Source organism: Leopardus geoffroyi, chromosome C2 (assembly GCF_018350155.1).
Source record: "Leopardus geoffroyi isolate Oge1 chromosome C2, O.geoffroyi_Oge1_pat1.0, whole genome shotgun sequence".
Lineage (NCBI taxonomy): Eukaryota > Metazoa > Chordata > Mammalia > Carnivora > Felidae > Leopardus > Leopardus geoffroyi.
In genome coordinates, this window is record NC_059333.1 from 136,619,459 (window position 1) to 136,634,686 (window position 15,228).

Genomic DNA, 15,228 nt, shown 5'->3' on the forward strand with positions numbered 1-15,228 from the left:
GTTCCACTGAAGACCCTATAACTTTAAAATAACAAGGCCCAAGACCTTCCAGTAAAACTGAAAATGTCCTTACTCCTAACAGCATGCCATCATATCCTATTACAGATGACAGACTGATTAAAATCTAGATGCCAAGCTGGTAAAATGCACCCTTCCCACCAGGACAGTTTAAGAAGACCAAGAGAGGTGTTAGCCGACCAACACCAGGATAGCAGAGAGGGTAAACCCGGGGAATAGCAGAAATGGCGAGACATTGAACACCTGAATAAATAATAGCAAAATCTGCAAAGTCTTAAGTTTTCCTGAGACGTAAGTTTCTAAAAGATTTGACGTTGTTTCGATAGGACCACCAGCATGAATGATATTCCTCTCAAGTGGCCTTTGCAATCTGTACTAATCTATGTTATCACTGATTTAGTCAGAGCCCAAGGGAAATGGCAGCATCAACAAAAGACTCCCGTCCATTGTGGAAGATGAGGAAGAGGAGGAGGAAGGGGAGGAAGAAGAGACAGCCTCCCTCTCTCCCATCTACACAAGGGGATCCTCCTCTTCACGCAGCAAGAAGGTGGGAAGCAGTAAAAGCTATCTAGGCTTGAGCTTGAAGCAGCTGGCCTCAGGAACAGTGCCGTTTCACTCACCTATCAGAGTCTCCAGTTCAAATTCCCCAAAAAACAAACAGGAAACTGATCCCCCTAACCATGGAAAAAGGAAAGAGAGAAACTTGAAATTGCAACTTTCGGCTTTGAACAGTTCTGGACCCCCAGACCTCAGTCCAAGGTAAGAATCACATCACATCATTCTTTCCTAGGTAAAAATGGCTGCCTTTTATTCAAATTGGTACCTAGTTAGTAAATTATTCAGCCCTCTGGGCCTCTCAACCACACAGGTTCCTAGCCTGGGTTCTTCCGCTTTCCTGAATTTTGTGTGTAAATTTTGCTTCTGCGTGGAGGTGTGTACAGTATGACAATAGTTTTAATTATATTCTCGAAAGGGTCCATTAAATGTTCAGAAGGCCTTCTTCACTCCCTTCATCCATTTAGCTCTACCTAAGTGTTGATGTTCATTTTCAATGCTATTTTCTTTATCATTGTGGATAACTGAAGCTTACTTTTATTTCTGGCCTCTTCTGTAGGTAACACAGCATAGCTCTATTTTTAATTTTAAAAATTCTCTTTAGGATTAACTAAAGATGATTGAGAGGCTGAAAAATCCTGACTCAGAAATGTGAAAGAAGTGGTCTGTGGAGCATAAAAGCAATAGTAAAAAATCACATCATAGCTGACAATAAATAGAAGCAAGAAAAAAAAATACTGAGTGCTTCCTATGTCCCATGTCCTCTGCTAGGTAATTTCACATTCGCTATTACATTTAGTCTTCTCAAGAGTCCTGTAAAGTAGTTCATATTATCTATACTATTTTGTCCAAAATCTCAGAGATTAAGTTTGGAAATCTGTATTCAAATTCTATTTTTCTACTTGTAAAGCAAGTGATATTTCTAAATATATTTAGAAATATTTATTTATTTCTATTTAGAAATATTTTAATTTTAATTATTTTAATATTTTCTATTTAGAAATTTAGAAATAATTATTTATTTATTAGAAATAAATAAATATATTTATTACTCTTTTGAAGAACACAATTCATCCATTGAGAATTAAAATTTTAATTTTAATTATTTTAATATTTTATATTTAGAAATTTAGAAATAATTATTTATTTATTAGAAATAAATAAATATATTTATTACTCTTTTGAAGAACACAATTCATCCATTGAGAGAGATTTTTTTTTTAAATAAGCAAAACACACTTAGAAGTTCAGGAATTCAGTTGAGGATGGTAATTTGAAAACATTGCCTTACTCTTCTCCTTCCTAAATTTGTAATAAGAAGAAAGACAGTAAATTTTAAATAGGGGGGGAAATATATCAGAACTGAAAAAGAAAGGTTTATCCTGAACTTATAAGAAGAACATTTTTACTTTTATATATAGGAAAAGATTGTGAGGACATACATCAAAATGCTAACAGTAGTGGTGCATTACAGGTGATTTTTATTTTCTAATTTTTGTTATTTTTATATTTATATTTTCTACAAAAGACTTACATTTTTTAAATAATGAGTGCATTAAATAGCATTTAGCAAGGAAAGAAGACTAGCCAAAGTCCTAATAGTCGTTTATATGAAATTCTTTAACTCTTACTTCAGAGTTCTGTCCAGGTTCAGAGTAAAGGTGTCATCAAGGTTATTTAATGCGATGCCATAATCATTAGGTTAAAAGATTTTAATTCTGGATGAAGTGGTGATTTAATATGAATTCAGAGAAGAGGACTTCAGTAGCTTAAGGTGTTGAATCTAAGAATAAATAAGCTTGCAAATTCTACAGCATTTCTGTCCAATAGAAATATAATGTGAGCTAAAATTGTGAGGCACATATGTAACTTTAAATTTTCTAGTAGCCACATTTTTAAAAAACAAACACAACAAAAAACCCACATACACAAGTGAAGTTAATTTTAATAATATATTTTATTTGACTCACTATGCCCAAATAATGAATTTCAAGTGTAAATAATAGTAAAATTTTACTAATAAAACCATTTGCATTTTTTACTCAAATATTCAAAATCTAATGTGCATTTTATGCTTACAGCACAGCTCAACTTGCATGAGCCACACTTCAGGTGCTCAATAGCCATACAAAGCTAATGGCTACCATATTGGAGAGCACAGCTTTAGAGACTGCAGAATTTAGAAATCAATACAATATTTTTAAGTCTCCTAGAAATACTGGAACCTATAAGCAAAAATGCACAACTAGCCAATTTCCTTTATTTTAAACAGGATCGTTGATGGAATTGAAGATGGAAACAGCAGTGAGGAAAGCCAGACTTTTGACTTCGGCTCTGAACGCCTCAGACCAGAGCCCAGAGTTTCTCCTCCTCTAGGAGGTAAGCTCTATATTTAGTCTTCTGTCAAGGGGTGGTATTTCTTTTTTACTTGTAACATTTGGCATTGACCCTTTTTTGCCTTCCCATTCTCTGAGTATTTCCCACATGTTAGAACTTTACCCATGCCATGGAAAAATTTGATTTGAGTCTATGCCATCTCCAAGTTTCTAAGATATCATTTGTAATTGTTCCTCTGTCCAGCCTAGATGCCCTGCCATTTACCAGCCCAGGTAAATGGTGTGTTAGGAGACTCAAATGTCTGCTATTCATTAAAGGGTGACCATGTTTTCTTAGGATAGATGCAGATTAATCCACAAAAATAACATTACCAAGAAGAAAAGCTGTGTTGGTTGTATACTATAGGAACATAGGTTATATTTACCCAACTTCTTGAGGAGAGATCCTGTATTTGCATTTTGTCAAAGGATAAAACAACTTCAGAAGGATGTTTGAAGGTTGGAAATGAGGGAGATCTATATGAAGCACTGTGCTCTAGCAATGGTAGATTAATGTAAGGGTACTCCCAAACCCAACCCAGATTCCTCTCTCTCCCTTGCCTTCTTGAACTCATTGCCCATAAAAAGTAATCTGTCAACATAATGAAGGCCGGAATGACAAAGAAATTGTAAAGAAGACGCACCTGTAGTTAATAAAGGGAGAATAATGAACAAGCATAGGCTATCCAAAACAATTACCAGAAAACTGTAAGATGAAAGGCCAGCAGTCCCCTGCCAGCTCTGTCCTCCCCTTCCCACTCAGCTCTGAGATCCTTGTGTCAGGATCCATTACTAATTAGTGAATCTCTCCATGAACAAAGCCAAGCCCAGTAAAGACTTTTGAATGTACGGTCCTGGGTGTGTGTGTGTGTCTCCTTTTGGTGGAATTGCAGTATTCCATCTCAGCAGTCCTTCCTGGCCCTCATTATCGTCTAGGGAAACGGAAGGGTCCTTGCAAGTCTCCTTGCTGTGGGGTTGGGGAGGGGAGGTGTGCAGGGGGAATGGAAGACAGGGAAAGAAGGAGTGCAGATGTCAGTGAGCAATCCTGATTCATTCATTCAGTTGACTTACATGTGCTGATATTACTCTGGGGAAAGAGGCACAGAAAGCATATGGCCACACTGATGTATTTGCTGCGAAAGTTAATGGCAGGTCCCAACCGGAAGTTTTCCTTATTGACTCACCTAGACCTGGCGATGATGCACAGAACCTCACCATGTCTATCCACCTATTTCTGCTCCCACCATCTCCTTAGCCTTCTCTTCTCCTCTTCCCAGTATGTAGCCCGATACTCATGCCCTCAAGCAACAGATTTTCTTAGCTCTATCTCGTAAATATCCCTCGATTCTAAGATTTTGTATCCTTACTGCCACCGTATTTTTCCTTGCCCCATCCATCTCTTGCCTGCTTTGCTACCAGAGTCTCTTCCCTGGTCTCACACTGCTCTCCATTCAGAGTAAACATTTTTAAAAATACAAATTTATTCTTATAACTCTGATCCTATGAGTAAAACACTGACAGGGCTTCCTATTACCCTTAATGTGAAATTCAAACCTGTTACCTAATTGCCTTTTAAATGTCTCTTTTCCCTGCTAGATTCTAAACTCCATGAGGGTCAATTATATTTTCTTTATTCATTGTTCTCTCCTCTAAAGGAGGCTTAGCCTACCATATATGTTCTCTAATCATTCATTGAATTAATAGATTAACTTTGCAAAATGAAAATTATATATATATATATATATATCTCCTTTCTACTCCAGCTAGCAATGATTTATCTGTACTTTTGTCCCTGACAGAAATAAATGTATTTGGAAGAGCAAGGTTTAAAAAAAAGAAGTGGAGATAAGAGAACCAGAAAATGGGAGAAATTATCTTTTAGAGCAATTCAGGAAGAGATAGGAAATCTGCAGTAGAGTTTAGCACCTGAAATAGAAGTTGGGTGGCGGCGGGGTAGGGGTGGGGAGGCTCTAATGGACACAGGAATCAATATTTAGGGGAGAAAAAGAGGAGGAGGAACAGAACATCCCTTTTCTATGGTTTAGTCATTGGCTCTGATATATTTTTAGAGAATGGTCAAAAAAGAGGAAATGTGAGGCACCTGTGTGGCTCAGTCGGTTGAGCGTCCGACTTCGGCTCAGGTCATGATCTCACAGCTTGTGAGTTCAAGCCCCGTGTCGGGCTCTGTGCTGACAGCTCAGAGCTGGAGCCTGCTTTCAATTCTGTGTCTCCCTTTCTCTCTGCCCCTCTCCTGCTCATTCTCTGTCTCTCTGTGTCTCTCTCTCTCAAGAATAAATAAACATTAAAAAAAAAACTTAAAAACAAAAATGGAAATGTGTCATCTTGGAACATGGTGGTGATTTGCCATGGACACATCTCATCAGTGAGGTCATGGTCCCCACCATGATACGTGCCCAGTTTCAAGGCGTGTATCAGACAGGATCCAGAGGATTACTAGAAGCATGTTCAATCCCAGGGAGACAGAACATACAGTGCACAGGCATCAGGAAGAGTTAAAGGCAGTAGCTCAGGTTTCCTTACCCATTTCAACTGCCTTAATCCTCACATATGAAGTTTATTACTAAAGGACCCATTCTGTGTGTGTTACACTTTTCAGACTCAGAGATTGGAGCTGCTGTTCTCTTCATCAAAGCAGAGGAGACCAAGCAGCAAATAAATAAACTCAACAGTGAGGTATGGAGCTTTCTCTTCCTTTGGTCATGCTGGAATGGTAAGAGCTATAAATCCTAGTTACCAGCAAAAGCAGTATAATGTAGTAATTACAGGCATATGCTCTGATGTCAGACCACCATGGATGAATTCCCACTAAGCCTCATGTGAGTTATGTGACCATTGACAAGTTCCTTACTTTCTCTCATGCTCTATTTCCCCACGTGTAAGTAGAGGGTAATGATTATGCCTACCTTATGGCCCATTGTGAAATTGAGATAGTGCAGGCAAATCATTTAGCATAAAGTGAGCACTAACTAAATGATAATTATACTAATTAGCATCGTAAATGTATTGATACTTGGTATCACTGGTGCTTTTTCACTTTTTTCATGTACTTTAATTTTTAATGAGTTAAAGCAAGGTGATTAATCCAAAGATGAATGCTATTTCTCAGAATAATCAAATGGCCTGAAATGCGCTGCTTTTCCCTGACATATATTTGCTGTGTAACTTTGAGCACTTTACCTCTCTGGACCTTGCCATCTATTCATGTGAAATAAGGTAATTTTTAGGAACTTTATTAAAATATATTTTGCATATCATAAAACTCACTCATTCCAAGTGTACAATTCAATGATTTTAGTAACCTTATTGAACAGTTCTACCGTCACCGTATCAGTTTTAGAATGCTTTTACCTGCATCCCTGCAGTAAGACCTCTTGTCTTACTAGAGGTTACTAGGTAACCACTTACCTACTTTTTGCCTTTTCTGGCCATCTCATATAAATAGAGAAGGCAATATCTGAATCACTGTCCTAACTTTGGTGCCCTTCCGAAAAATTTTAATTTTGTCTCGAATAACAACATTCGAGACAATTTGGAGGCAAATAGTTTATTTGGGAGGTGGCCCAGGAAGCAACATAAAGGATACAGAGGTAAGGCAGAAGAGAAAGGAAAGCACAGAAAGAAAGGCGTGTTAATAAGATAATTAACTCTGTGGGCAACTGGGGCTCAATCCTGCTGGGGACCACTGAGAGTGTATGTAGGACAATTCAAAACTGTTCCGCCATAAGGCAAGGAAAAATGGAATTGGGGGTGGTTCCTGAGAGACTGACTCCTTTGCTCTTCATGCAGGCCTCGCTGCAGAGGAGACTAGAAAGGTTCATCAGACAAAAATATGCAGGAAGACCTGGACCTTCCGGGTACACCTAGGGTGAGGGCACATGAACAGGCACAGACAGTGTGCACAGCATAACAGAATCCCTTTCTAGGACTAAGATTACCTGAGGAGATCGTAGCGAAAAATATGATAGTTATTGACACTGGGAAGATTTGTGGAAAATGAAATCATGTTATCATATCAGTTTCCAATTATCTGCAACAATGGAAAACTGGGTAGTTTGTCATAAAGCCCAGAGGTTTCTCTTAAACCTGTGTATCTTCAGCTTAGTGAAGATTTATGATTTACTGCTGTCTCTCCTTCTGCGCCCACTTTCTCTGGGAGTAAGATTGTTGCTAACAAGACGTAAGAGAGACAAAGGGCAGACTAACAATATAGGAATGAAAAACTAATCAGATTGAAACTCCTTAAATCACAAAGACTTGGCCATACACTGGGTCTCGTAAATAACGTCTTGTTAAATACAACAAAACAAACCTGAATACCCTGTTAGAAAACTTTTTATTGAACAATTTCTTTTCAAATATTTTTCTTGGCTAAAAGCACCAATTAATATTCACTGTTTGGATTCTTTTCCCTCATATGTGAGATCATTTAATGGTTTTAAGAACTGACTGACCAATGTCTTAGCTCAAATACTAGAGTCAGTAATTATTCTGGGGAAAAATGTGTTTATATCTTCACCTTTTGGAATGTACATAGTTTCCCAAATCACAGCTGTAAATCCACACCCTCTACGATTTTCCTTTGACCATGTGAACTAGTGGTAGATACGTTAAAACAGATAACCACTTGGAAAACAAAATATTTCCCCAATGTGACTCGGTATTTATGATTGCTTTTCTAGTGAGATGATATAAATCTTTTTATCTTGCCATATATTGAAATAAAAAGGGCAAGGTAAAATATCAATGGTCCAATTATCCTTCCCTGAGGAATTAGTTTTTCCTTATAGGAAAATATCTGATTTCTTCATGGCTGAAGCTTAAGTTAGAAAAATCTATCCTTTGCACAGGATTTAATTTATAGTCTTGACTCTTTGGGTAGTGCGTTAAAACCCACTAAGACAGGCAGAATGAAAATACACATTGGCTTCAAAGTGTAAAATTATTTTTCTTCCGACCTACTTGTTTTTTTCCTATCTCCTATAATGTCGTTTATGTAGCCAAAAAAAAAAATCTGTCTTTTAAAATCCAAGCCTAATTTTTCCACTTCCCCTGTATCCTGCCACTCACCCATGTGATCATTTGATTGCTTTATTCTTCATTTATTCTTTTCCTTGTTCTGAGTAAACAAGAGAAGAATTGATAATGAACATGGGATGCACTGCATAATAATAACTCTTTAATAAAAAGGGCAATCCCCAATATATGCGAGGCATGTCGAGCATTATGTAAAGTTTGAGAACACAGCAACAACCCCATTCTGATATTTGCCCAGACATTTAAGATATAAAGACATTGTTCATTGATGTGTAGATTTCATAATCAGCTGGCTAAATACAGAACAAAAATCAGAAAGGAAATAATGTTGGTAATAACCTACATTCACAGAACAGTGAAGGGTTTAAAAGATGTAGGGCAGCTGCTAATATTAGAACGCTTTTGAAAACATTGTCATTGCTCTACAGCGGACAAAGAAATAGTGCAATTCTAAGGAAATTGTTTAAAAATAACAACAAAATGTCACCGTGGGGGACATGGGCTGTGTAAGTCAAATGCTCCATTTCTGAAAAGGTTTGTAGGTAAGGGTTAGAATGTTTTCTCATTTCTGAAATCTGCCTGACCCAGAAAGACATTGCGGCAAAGCCTACCAAGGGAACCTACGTGCTCTGCCACAGCAGGCATAAGACATAAAACACACTAGTAGAGAAAGAGAATGAGCTTTAGAGAAAGAAAAATATTCTTATCCCTATTCATAAAATTAACTCTCTGACTTCAGCAAAGCGTTCACCTTCCCTAAGTTCAGATTTTTTCTCTATTAAATGGTAATGGTGAAATCTGCAATATAGGATTGTTGTGAGGACCTAATACCATATGTAAACCATTCAGCATGATGTCTTCTGTTAATAAGGGGTCAAATACTCATTTGCTTCTTATATAAGGTTGTACTTCTATCCAACAAAAGGTAACTCTCAAGTTAGCACCCCCCGCCCCCCTACTCTCCCCTGCCCAGTGCAGACTAATTAGTCCATGTTTATGGAAGAAAATGAAAATGAATGGACTTAAGGGAAACATTTGATCATGAAAGTGACTACCTTTTACCTGAGACTTTTCTCTTGCTATGAATTACCGAATATAGGGGCACCTGGGTGTCTCGGTCAGTTAAGTGGCCAACTCTTGATTTTGGCTCAGGTCGTGATCTCAAAGTTCGTGAGATTGAGTCCCGCTTTGGGCTCTGTGCTGACAGCAAGGAGCCTGCTTGGGATTCTCTTTCTCCTCTTGCTCTCTGCCCCTCCCCCCACTCATGCTCTCTCTCCCTCTCTCTCTCAAAATAAACATTAAAAAAAAGAAAAGAATAGAAAATTAAAATAGAAAAATGAAAGGGCATATTGTTTATATTTCAGTGTATCTTATTTTAGCTAAATAGTTTGATGTAATAGTGTCAGTGTATTGATGTAAAGAACATTTGTTCTATGAGACTTCAGGATTTAAGGGCTAAGAGACCTTAAGTATGCCAGTTTACCAATGTTTAATCATTACCTGATATTACACTAAACAAAACATAAATAGCAAAATGATTATAAAACTAGGCAGAATGGAAGCTTACAGGAAAGATAATCATAGCCAAATCTTCATTTTCAAAATGAAAAAATGCAGGTGGCTTGTGAAATCATCCTTGCTCAACAAAGGGCATTTTGACTGGAATTCTCTGATTGACACTTTTAGAATTTTATTTTGTTTAAAAAATAAACAACTTCATTGAGATATAATTAACCTATCATATAATTCATCCATTTAAACTGTATGATCTGAAGGCTTTCAGTATGTTCACAGAATTGTGCATTCGTCACCATACTCAATTTTCAACCATTGTAAACCATTACCCCACAAAGAAGCCCCAGACCATATAGCCATCACCCGTGATGCCTGAAGTTCCCCTACCCTCAGCCCTACTAATCTACATTCTCTGCCCATATATTTGCCTGTTCTGAACATTCCCTATAAGTGGAATCTTACATTATGGCCCTCTGTGACCAGCTTTTTTCATTTAGTATGAGGTTTTCAAGGCTCACCCATGTTGTGGCCATACCAATACCTCATTTCTCTTTACACCCACGTAATATTCCATTGTATGGATATACCACTTTTTGCTTATTCATTCACCAGCTGATGGGCATTTGTGTTGTTACCACTTTTCAGCTAATATGAATAATGTCGCTGTGAACATTCATAAAACATTCACACAAGTTTTTGCGCGGACATATTTTAATTTCTCTCGGGTAATTAAGTGGAATTGCTGGATCGTATGGTAACTCTGTGTTTAAAACATCTGAGAAACTGCCAGACTGTTTCCCAAAGCAGCAGCAGCACTTTACATTCAGCAGCATATGAAGGTTCCAGGCTCCTATTTCCTTGCCAACAATTTTTTATTTGTTATAAGACTTTGTTATTCTAACCACACTAGTGTGTGTGAAGCGGTATTTCATTGTAGTTTTCGTTTGAATTTCCTGGATAGCTATTAATATTGAGGATCTTTCCATGTGTTCATTCTTTGGAAAATCGTCTGTCCAGATCCTTTACCCACTTTAAAATTGGGCTGTTTCTTTATTCCTGAGTTGTAAGAATTCTTTATATGTTCTAGACACAAGTTATGATTTTCAGTTTTCTTCTCCCATTACTTAAGTTGCCTTTTCATTCCCTACATGCTGGTCTTTGAAGCACAAAAGTATTAATTTTGGTGGTATCCATTTTATGTATTTTTTCTTTTGTTCTTTGTGACTTTCAGGTGACATTTACAAATTTCTATCATGAGATCAGTAAAGTCTGCTTCAGTCAAACAAATAAAACAACAATAATGGAAGTTGTTCTTAAGAGTTGCTTTACTACTTTTCTAAATGGCTATGAAGATTTAGAGTTCTATTAATAATTCACACAAGGAAACCTACATGAGTAATACCCTATGGTAAAGGGTATTCCTTAATCCTCTGAATTACTGTTATCATATCTTTTCATTGAAAATTGGTTCAACTGAAACACACTGACAGAATTGCAAGACCATTCCAAGATCCTACTATACAATCTCTTTTCTTCCTCATCATGATCCTATTTAACTCTTGACCATCAATTCTCAAAAGCAAAATTTAAAAAAAGCTATACATTCACTTGTTGACGTAGAAAAACAAAATCCATTTAACTGCTGGCAAAGCCATTCTGCATTTTTCATTTTAAAACATAAGTATTATTGACAATATGATTCATTTCATGGACACAGCTTTCTAAACTGGAATATACCCAACTATTTAATGATTTACAGGACACTTTTTGCTTATTTTCAGTTCTCAGGCCTGTATGCATAGATAGATTTGTATCTCTCGTGAGAGGTTTACTGATCATAAATAAATAAATAAATAAATACTCTAAACAATAATGAGGATCTCCCAAAAGAAAAAAATATATGTAAATCGCTCAAAAGCTTTTCCTGTGAAGTGTGAATTTCGCATCCATGTAGTTTTGGATATTAGCTGTTTCGGTCCTCCAGGCCTGTGATCACTTACATATAGACCTCTTCTAATTTTGAATAGGGAGACTAAATGGACATATTGGTAAGGGCCCCAGGGAGACCAATGCCATATTTCAAATGGGCAATTTGAGCAGGGTTGAATAAAAGGAGTACTTACAAAGAAGTTAGTTGAGTATAGAGAAAACACAAAGGATAGAACAGTCCCTCCCACCGTGGGGATAATAACAGAAGGTCAGTACAACACCTAGGTCTAAAGGGCCCAGAGTAGAGACTGGTTATAGAATCTTGAGTCAGAGGAAGGTGGGTGAAAAGCCACCTGAAAGGAGCTGTGATCTTTGAAGATTCTTTGAAGATCTTAGAAGATTGTTGGGATCTTCTACCCACCTCAACCCTGCAGGGAAGCAGCCGGAGGAACACATACCCCAACCTCCCTCTCCTACCCCCCTCTGATCTGCTAATGTTCTACAATGGCCAAACCCAACCAGAAACCAAAGAACCAATGAGCCTGTTGATGGAGTTCATACAAGTCAGCCTCCAAGGAGCAAAATTGGTTGGAAAGTGAATCTGTTCTAAAAATACAAATGGGAAATATTCAGTAAAATGAGTTACTATGTATTCAAGCAAGTACAGAAAAAATCAAATGAAATTTAAACAATTAGTTATTGATTGCTTATTACTAGTAATTAGCCAGTTAGTAGTAACTAGTTATTTACTTACTACTAACCAATAGTTTCAGAATAACTGGTTATTTTTTAAAAAGATGGATATGGGTATTCCCCTCCCATACTTGCTAAATAATTTGTAAGTTGATATGTTTTTAAAAGAATATGCCGCCCTGCCATTTTCCATTCATCAATAGGAAAATTAAGTTCAATAATTGACCCAATCCAACAGCTACAAATAATATTCAAATTTTTTAAATAGAATCTTATAGGGGCGACTGGGTGGCGCAGTCGGTTAAGCGTCCGACTTCAGCCAGGTCACGATCTCGCGGTCCGTGAGTTCGAGCCCCGCGTCAGGCTCTGGGCTGATGGCTCAGAGCCTGGAGCCTGTTTCCCATTCTGTGTCTCCCTCTCTCTCTGCCCCTCCCCCGTTCATGCTCTGTCTCTCTCTGTCCCAAAAATAAATAAACGTTGAAAAATAAATAAATAAATAAATAAATAATAGAATCTTATAGTCGGAAGTGATTACAGGGAAATTTTCTTTCCTATCCTCCCCCACTACATGAATTTCCCCCTTTTTAAAAAAAATTTTTTTAATGTTTATTTATTTTTGAGAGAGAGAAAGAGAGTGTGAGCCGGGAAGGGGCAGAGAGAGAGAGAGGGAGACACAGAATCCAAAGCAGGCTCCAGGCACTGAGCTGTCAGCACAGAGCCTGATGTGGGGCTCAAATCCACCAACTGTGGATCATGACCTAAGCCGAAGTCAGATGCCCAACTGACTGAGCCACCCGGGCGCCCCCATGAATTTCCCGGTGTAAAAAGGAGAACCTCATACATCTTTCAAAAGAGCTGTGATTTTGCCTCCAATACCCTATGAATTTTTTTGATTCTTCTATGATGAATCCCAATTCTTAAGTCCCTTCTTTAAGCTTTAACACCTGCTTTCTAAACTTGCCATTCAGTATTTACTTTTTATGTACATTTACGTTATTTTCACATGTACATTTCTTCCTTCCCCAAGGCTCTTGAGAACTTGGATTATGTCTCCAAAGAATTCTGTGAATTGCTTCAAAATTGTCACTATTTTTGTTATTGTTAAAATACTGAGACTTTACTGAAGTGCAACAGAGAATATCCTGTATCTCAAATAAGGACTTGGAAATAAGCATATATGAACTTGTGAAGGTTTGGGGTTTTTTTTAAGTCTTTTTATTGGAGAACAATTAAGCACCTAGAGAAATGGACACTGACACTTCCCATTTACTTGTGCACAATTATAAATAAACACAATATCATAAATCAGTACTAAATTAGTCACATTTCCTTTTCATGCTTATATGACCACGTGATAGGATAGATTTTGAAATAATCAATTTTTTTTTTTTCAACGTTTATTTATTTTTGGGACAGAGAGAGACAGAGCATGAACGGGGGAGGGGCAGAGAGAGAGGGAGACACAGAATCGGAAACAGGCTCCAGGCTCTGAGCCATCAGCCCAGAGCCTGACGCGGGGCTTGAACTCACGGACCGCGAGATCGTGACCTGGCTGAAGTCGGACGCTTAACCGACTGCGCCACCCAGGCGCCCCAATTTTTTATAAATAATGAGTAGAAGAATTATTCTGAAACAAATATTTAAGCAACCTCAGCTTTGATATTATTGTATTTTCATATTTTGGTACAATCATAAAATCTGAAATTTGGGAGATATCTCAGAGGCCACCTATTCTGGCTTTTCACCCTATATGAGAATTTTCTTTCTGAGGTTATTGGCAAGAAGTTATTTTGCCTGAGTATTGTCTGTAGTAAGAACTCACTATGCCTCAAAGAAATTGGTTCCCAAACCTACTTGTGCTTTCAGATTCTCAAGGAATTTTTTTTACAGGATTATAGATATTTTTACAAATTAATATATAAAATAATGACTACTTTTAAAATAACTATTCCTTTGGCCAAGCATAGACCAACTAAATCTCAGAACCTCTAGAGTTGTCACTGGGTATCTGTATTTTTTTTTAATTCTCCAAATGCTTCTGATGACCACCAACCACATTTCTCAATTACTTTAGCTCTTAGAAACCTATTCTCTATATTTAGCTCATATAACTCTCTGTAAAGACTTTTATTAATTTTTCTTACTTCTGTCCCTCTTGAGTTGAATAGAAAAAGCTACGTAAATGTTTTTTCAATGAAAATACTTTAAATTTTGGAGGTAGCTAATATCTTTCTTCCTCCCCATTCTGTGGCATGTTTTTCTCTTCTATAAATGTTCTCTCTTCCTTGAAACTTTACTCATGTGACATGAAGTACAGACCCTTAATCATCATGATTAACTTCCTTTGTCTCTTCCCTTTCCTCTGTTCCAATTTCTTAAAGCAATCACAAATGACCCCAGCTGTCCTACCGAGGACATTTCCAGAACAGACATCGTCCACATATTTTAGCTTATGAAAGCACCTAAAGGTCTTGAATTTGTTCTCTCTGTTCAGAAAGCTCTTCTCCAAGATATCTGCATGGACAGCTCTCTTCCCTCTTGCAAGCCTATGTGCAAATGTCAATTTCTCAGTGAAGTCTTCCTTGACCAGTCTTTTGAAAATAGAAGCCCCATTCCCCAAATTTACTTCCAAATTTGTTTTCTCTCATAGCCCATCAAAACTCAATTATACTACATAGTTTATTTATCTACATTTGTTATTGTCTTTATCCCCCCCCCCATTAGAATGTCAGTTCTATAAGGACAAGAATCTTTATTTGCCTTTTTCTTTGCTATGATTGGCACACAGTAGACATACATTTATGGTGAGAATGCATAAAAAAATGCTGGATTATGCATTATATCTATTTTAACCATCAGGCATTAAAACATTGAAGAGAAAAATGGAATTTCACTTCTGAGTTTGAAGAGACATTAGAAATCCTGTCATGTTACATGTTCTTATCACAGATGAGTAAATTGAGGCCCAGAGATCATCACATATGCAGCAAGAGATATAGAAAGGCCTAGAAACAAGACCTGAATCCCAGTTCAGTAGTTTTCTTTTATTGGGTTAGCTTTCAAAGAAGACCATCCTTGGTCTGCAATG

The 15,228-nt window shown here is 37.2% G+C and overlaps 1 protein-coding gene across 1 annotated transcript in view; it reads left to right on the forward strand.

Moving 5' to 3' along the window:
• KCNH8 (potassium voltage-gated channel subfamily H member 8) overlaps nt 1-15,228 on the forward strand; it is a 292,155-nt gene that overhangs the window by 261,371 nt on the left and 15,556 nt on the right. The window contains exons 15-17 of the mRNA XM_045501006.1: nt 419-777; nt 2,846-2,952; nt 5,566-5,642. Of these exons, the coding sequence (XP_045356962.1) occupies nt 419-777; nt 2,846-2,952; nt 5,566-5,642 (543 nt within the window). The remainder of the gene's footprint in view (nt 1-418; nt 778-2,845; nt 2,953-5,565; nt 5,643-15,228) is intronic.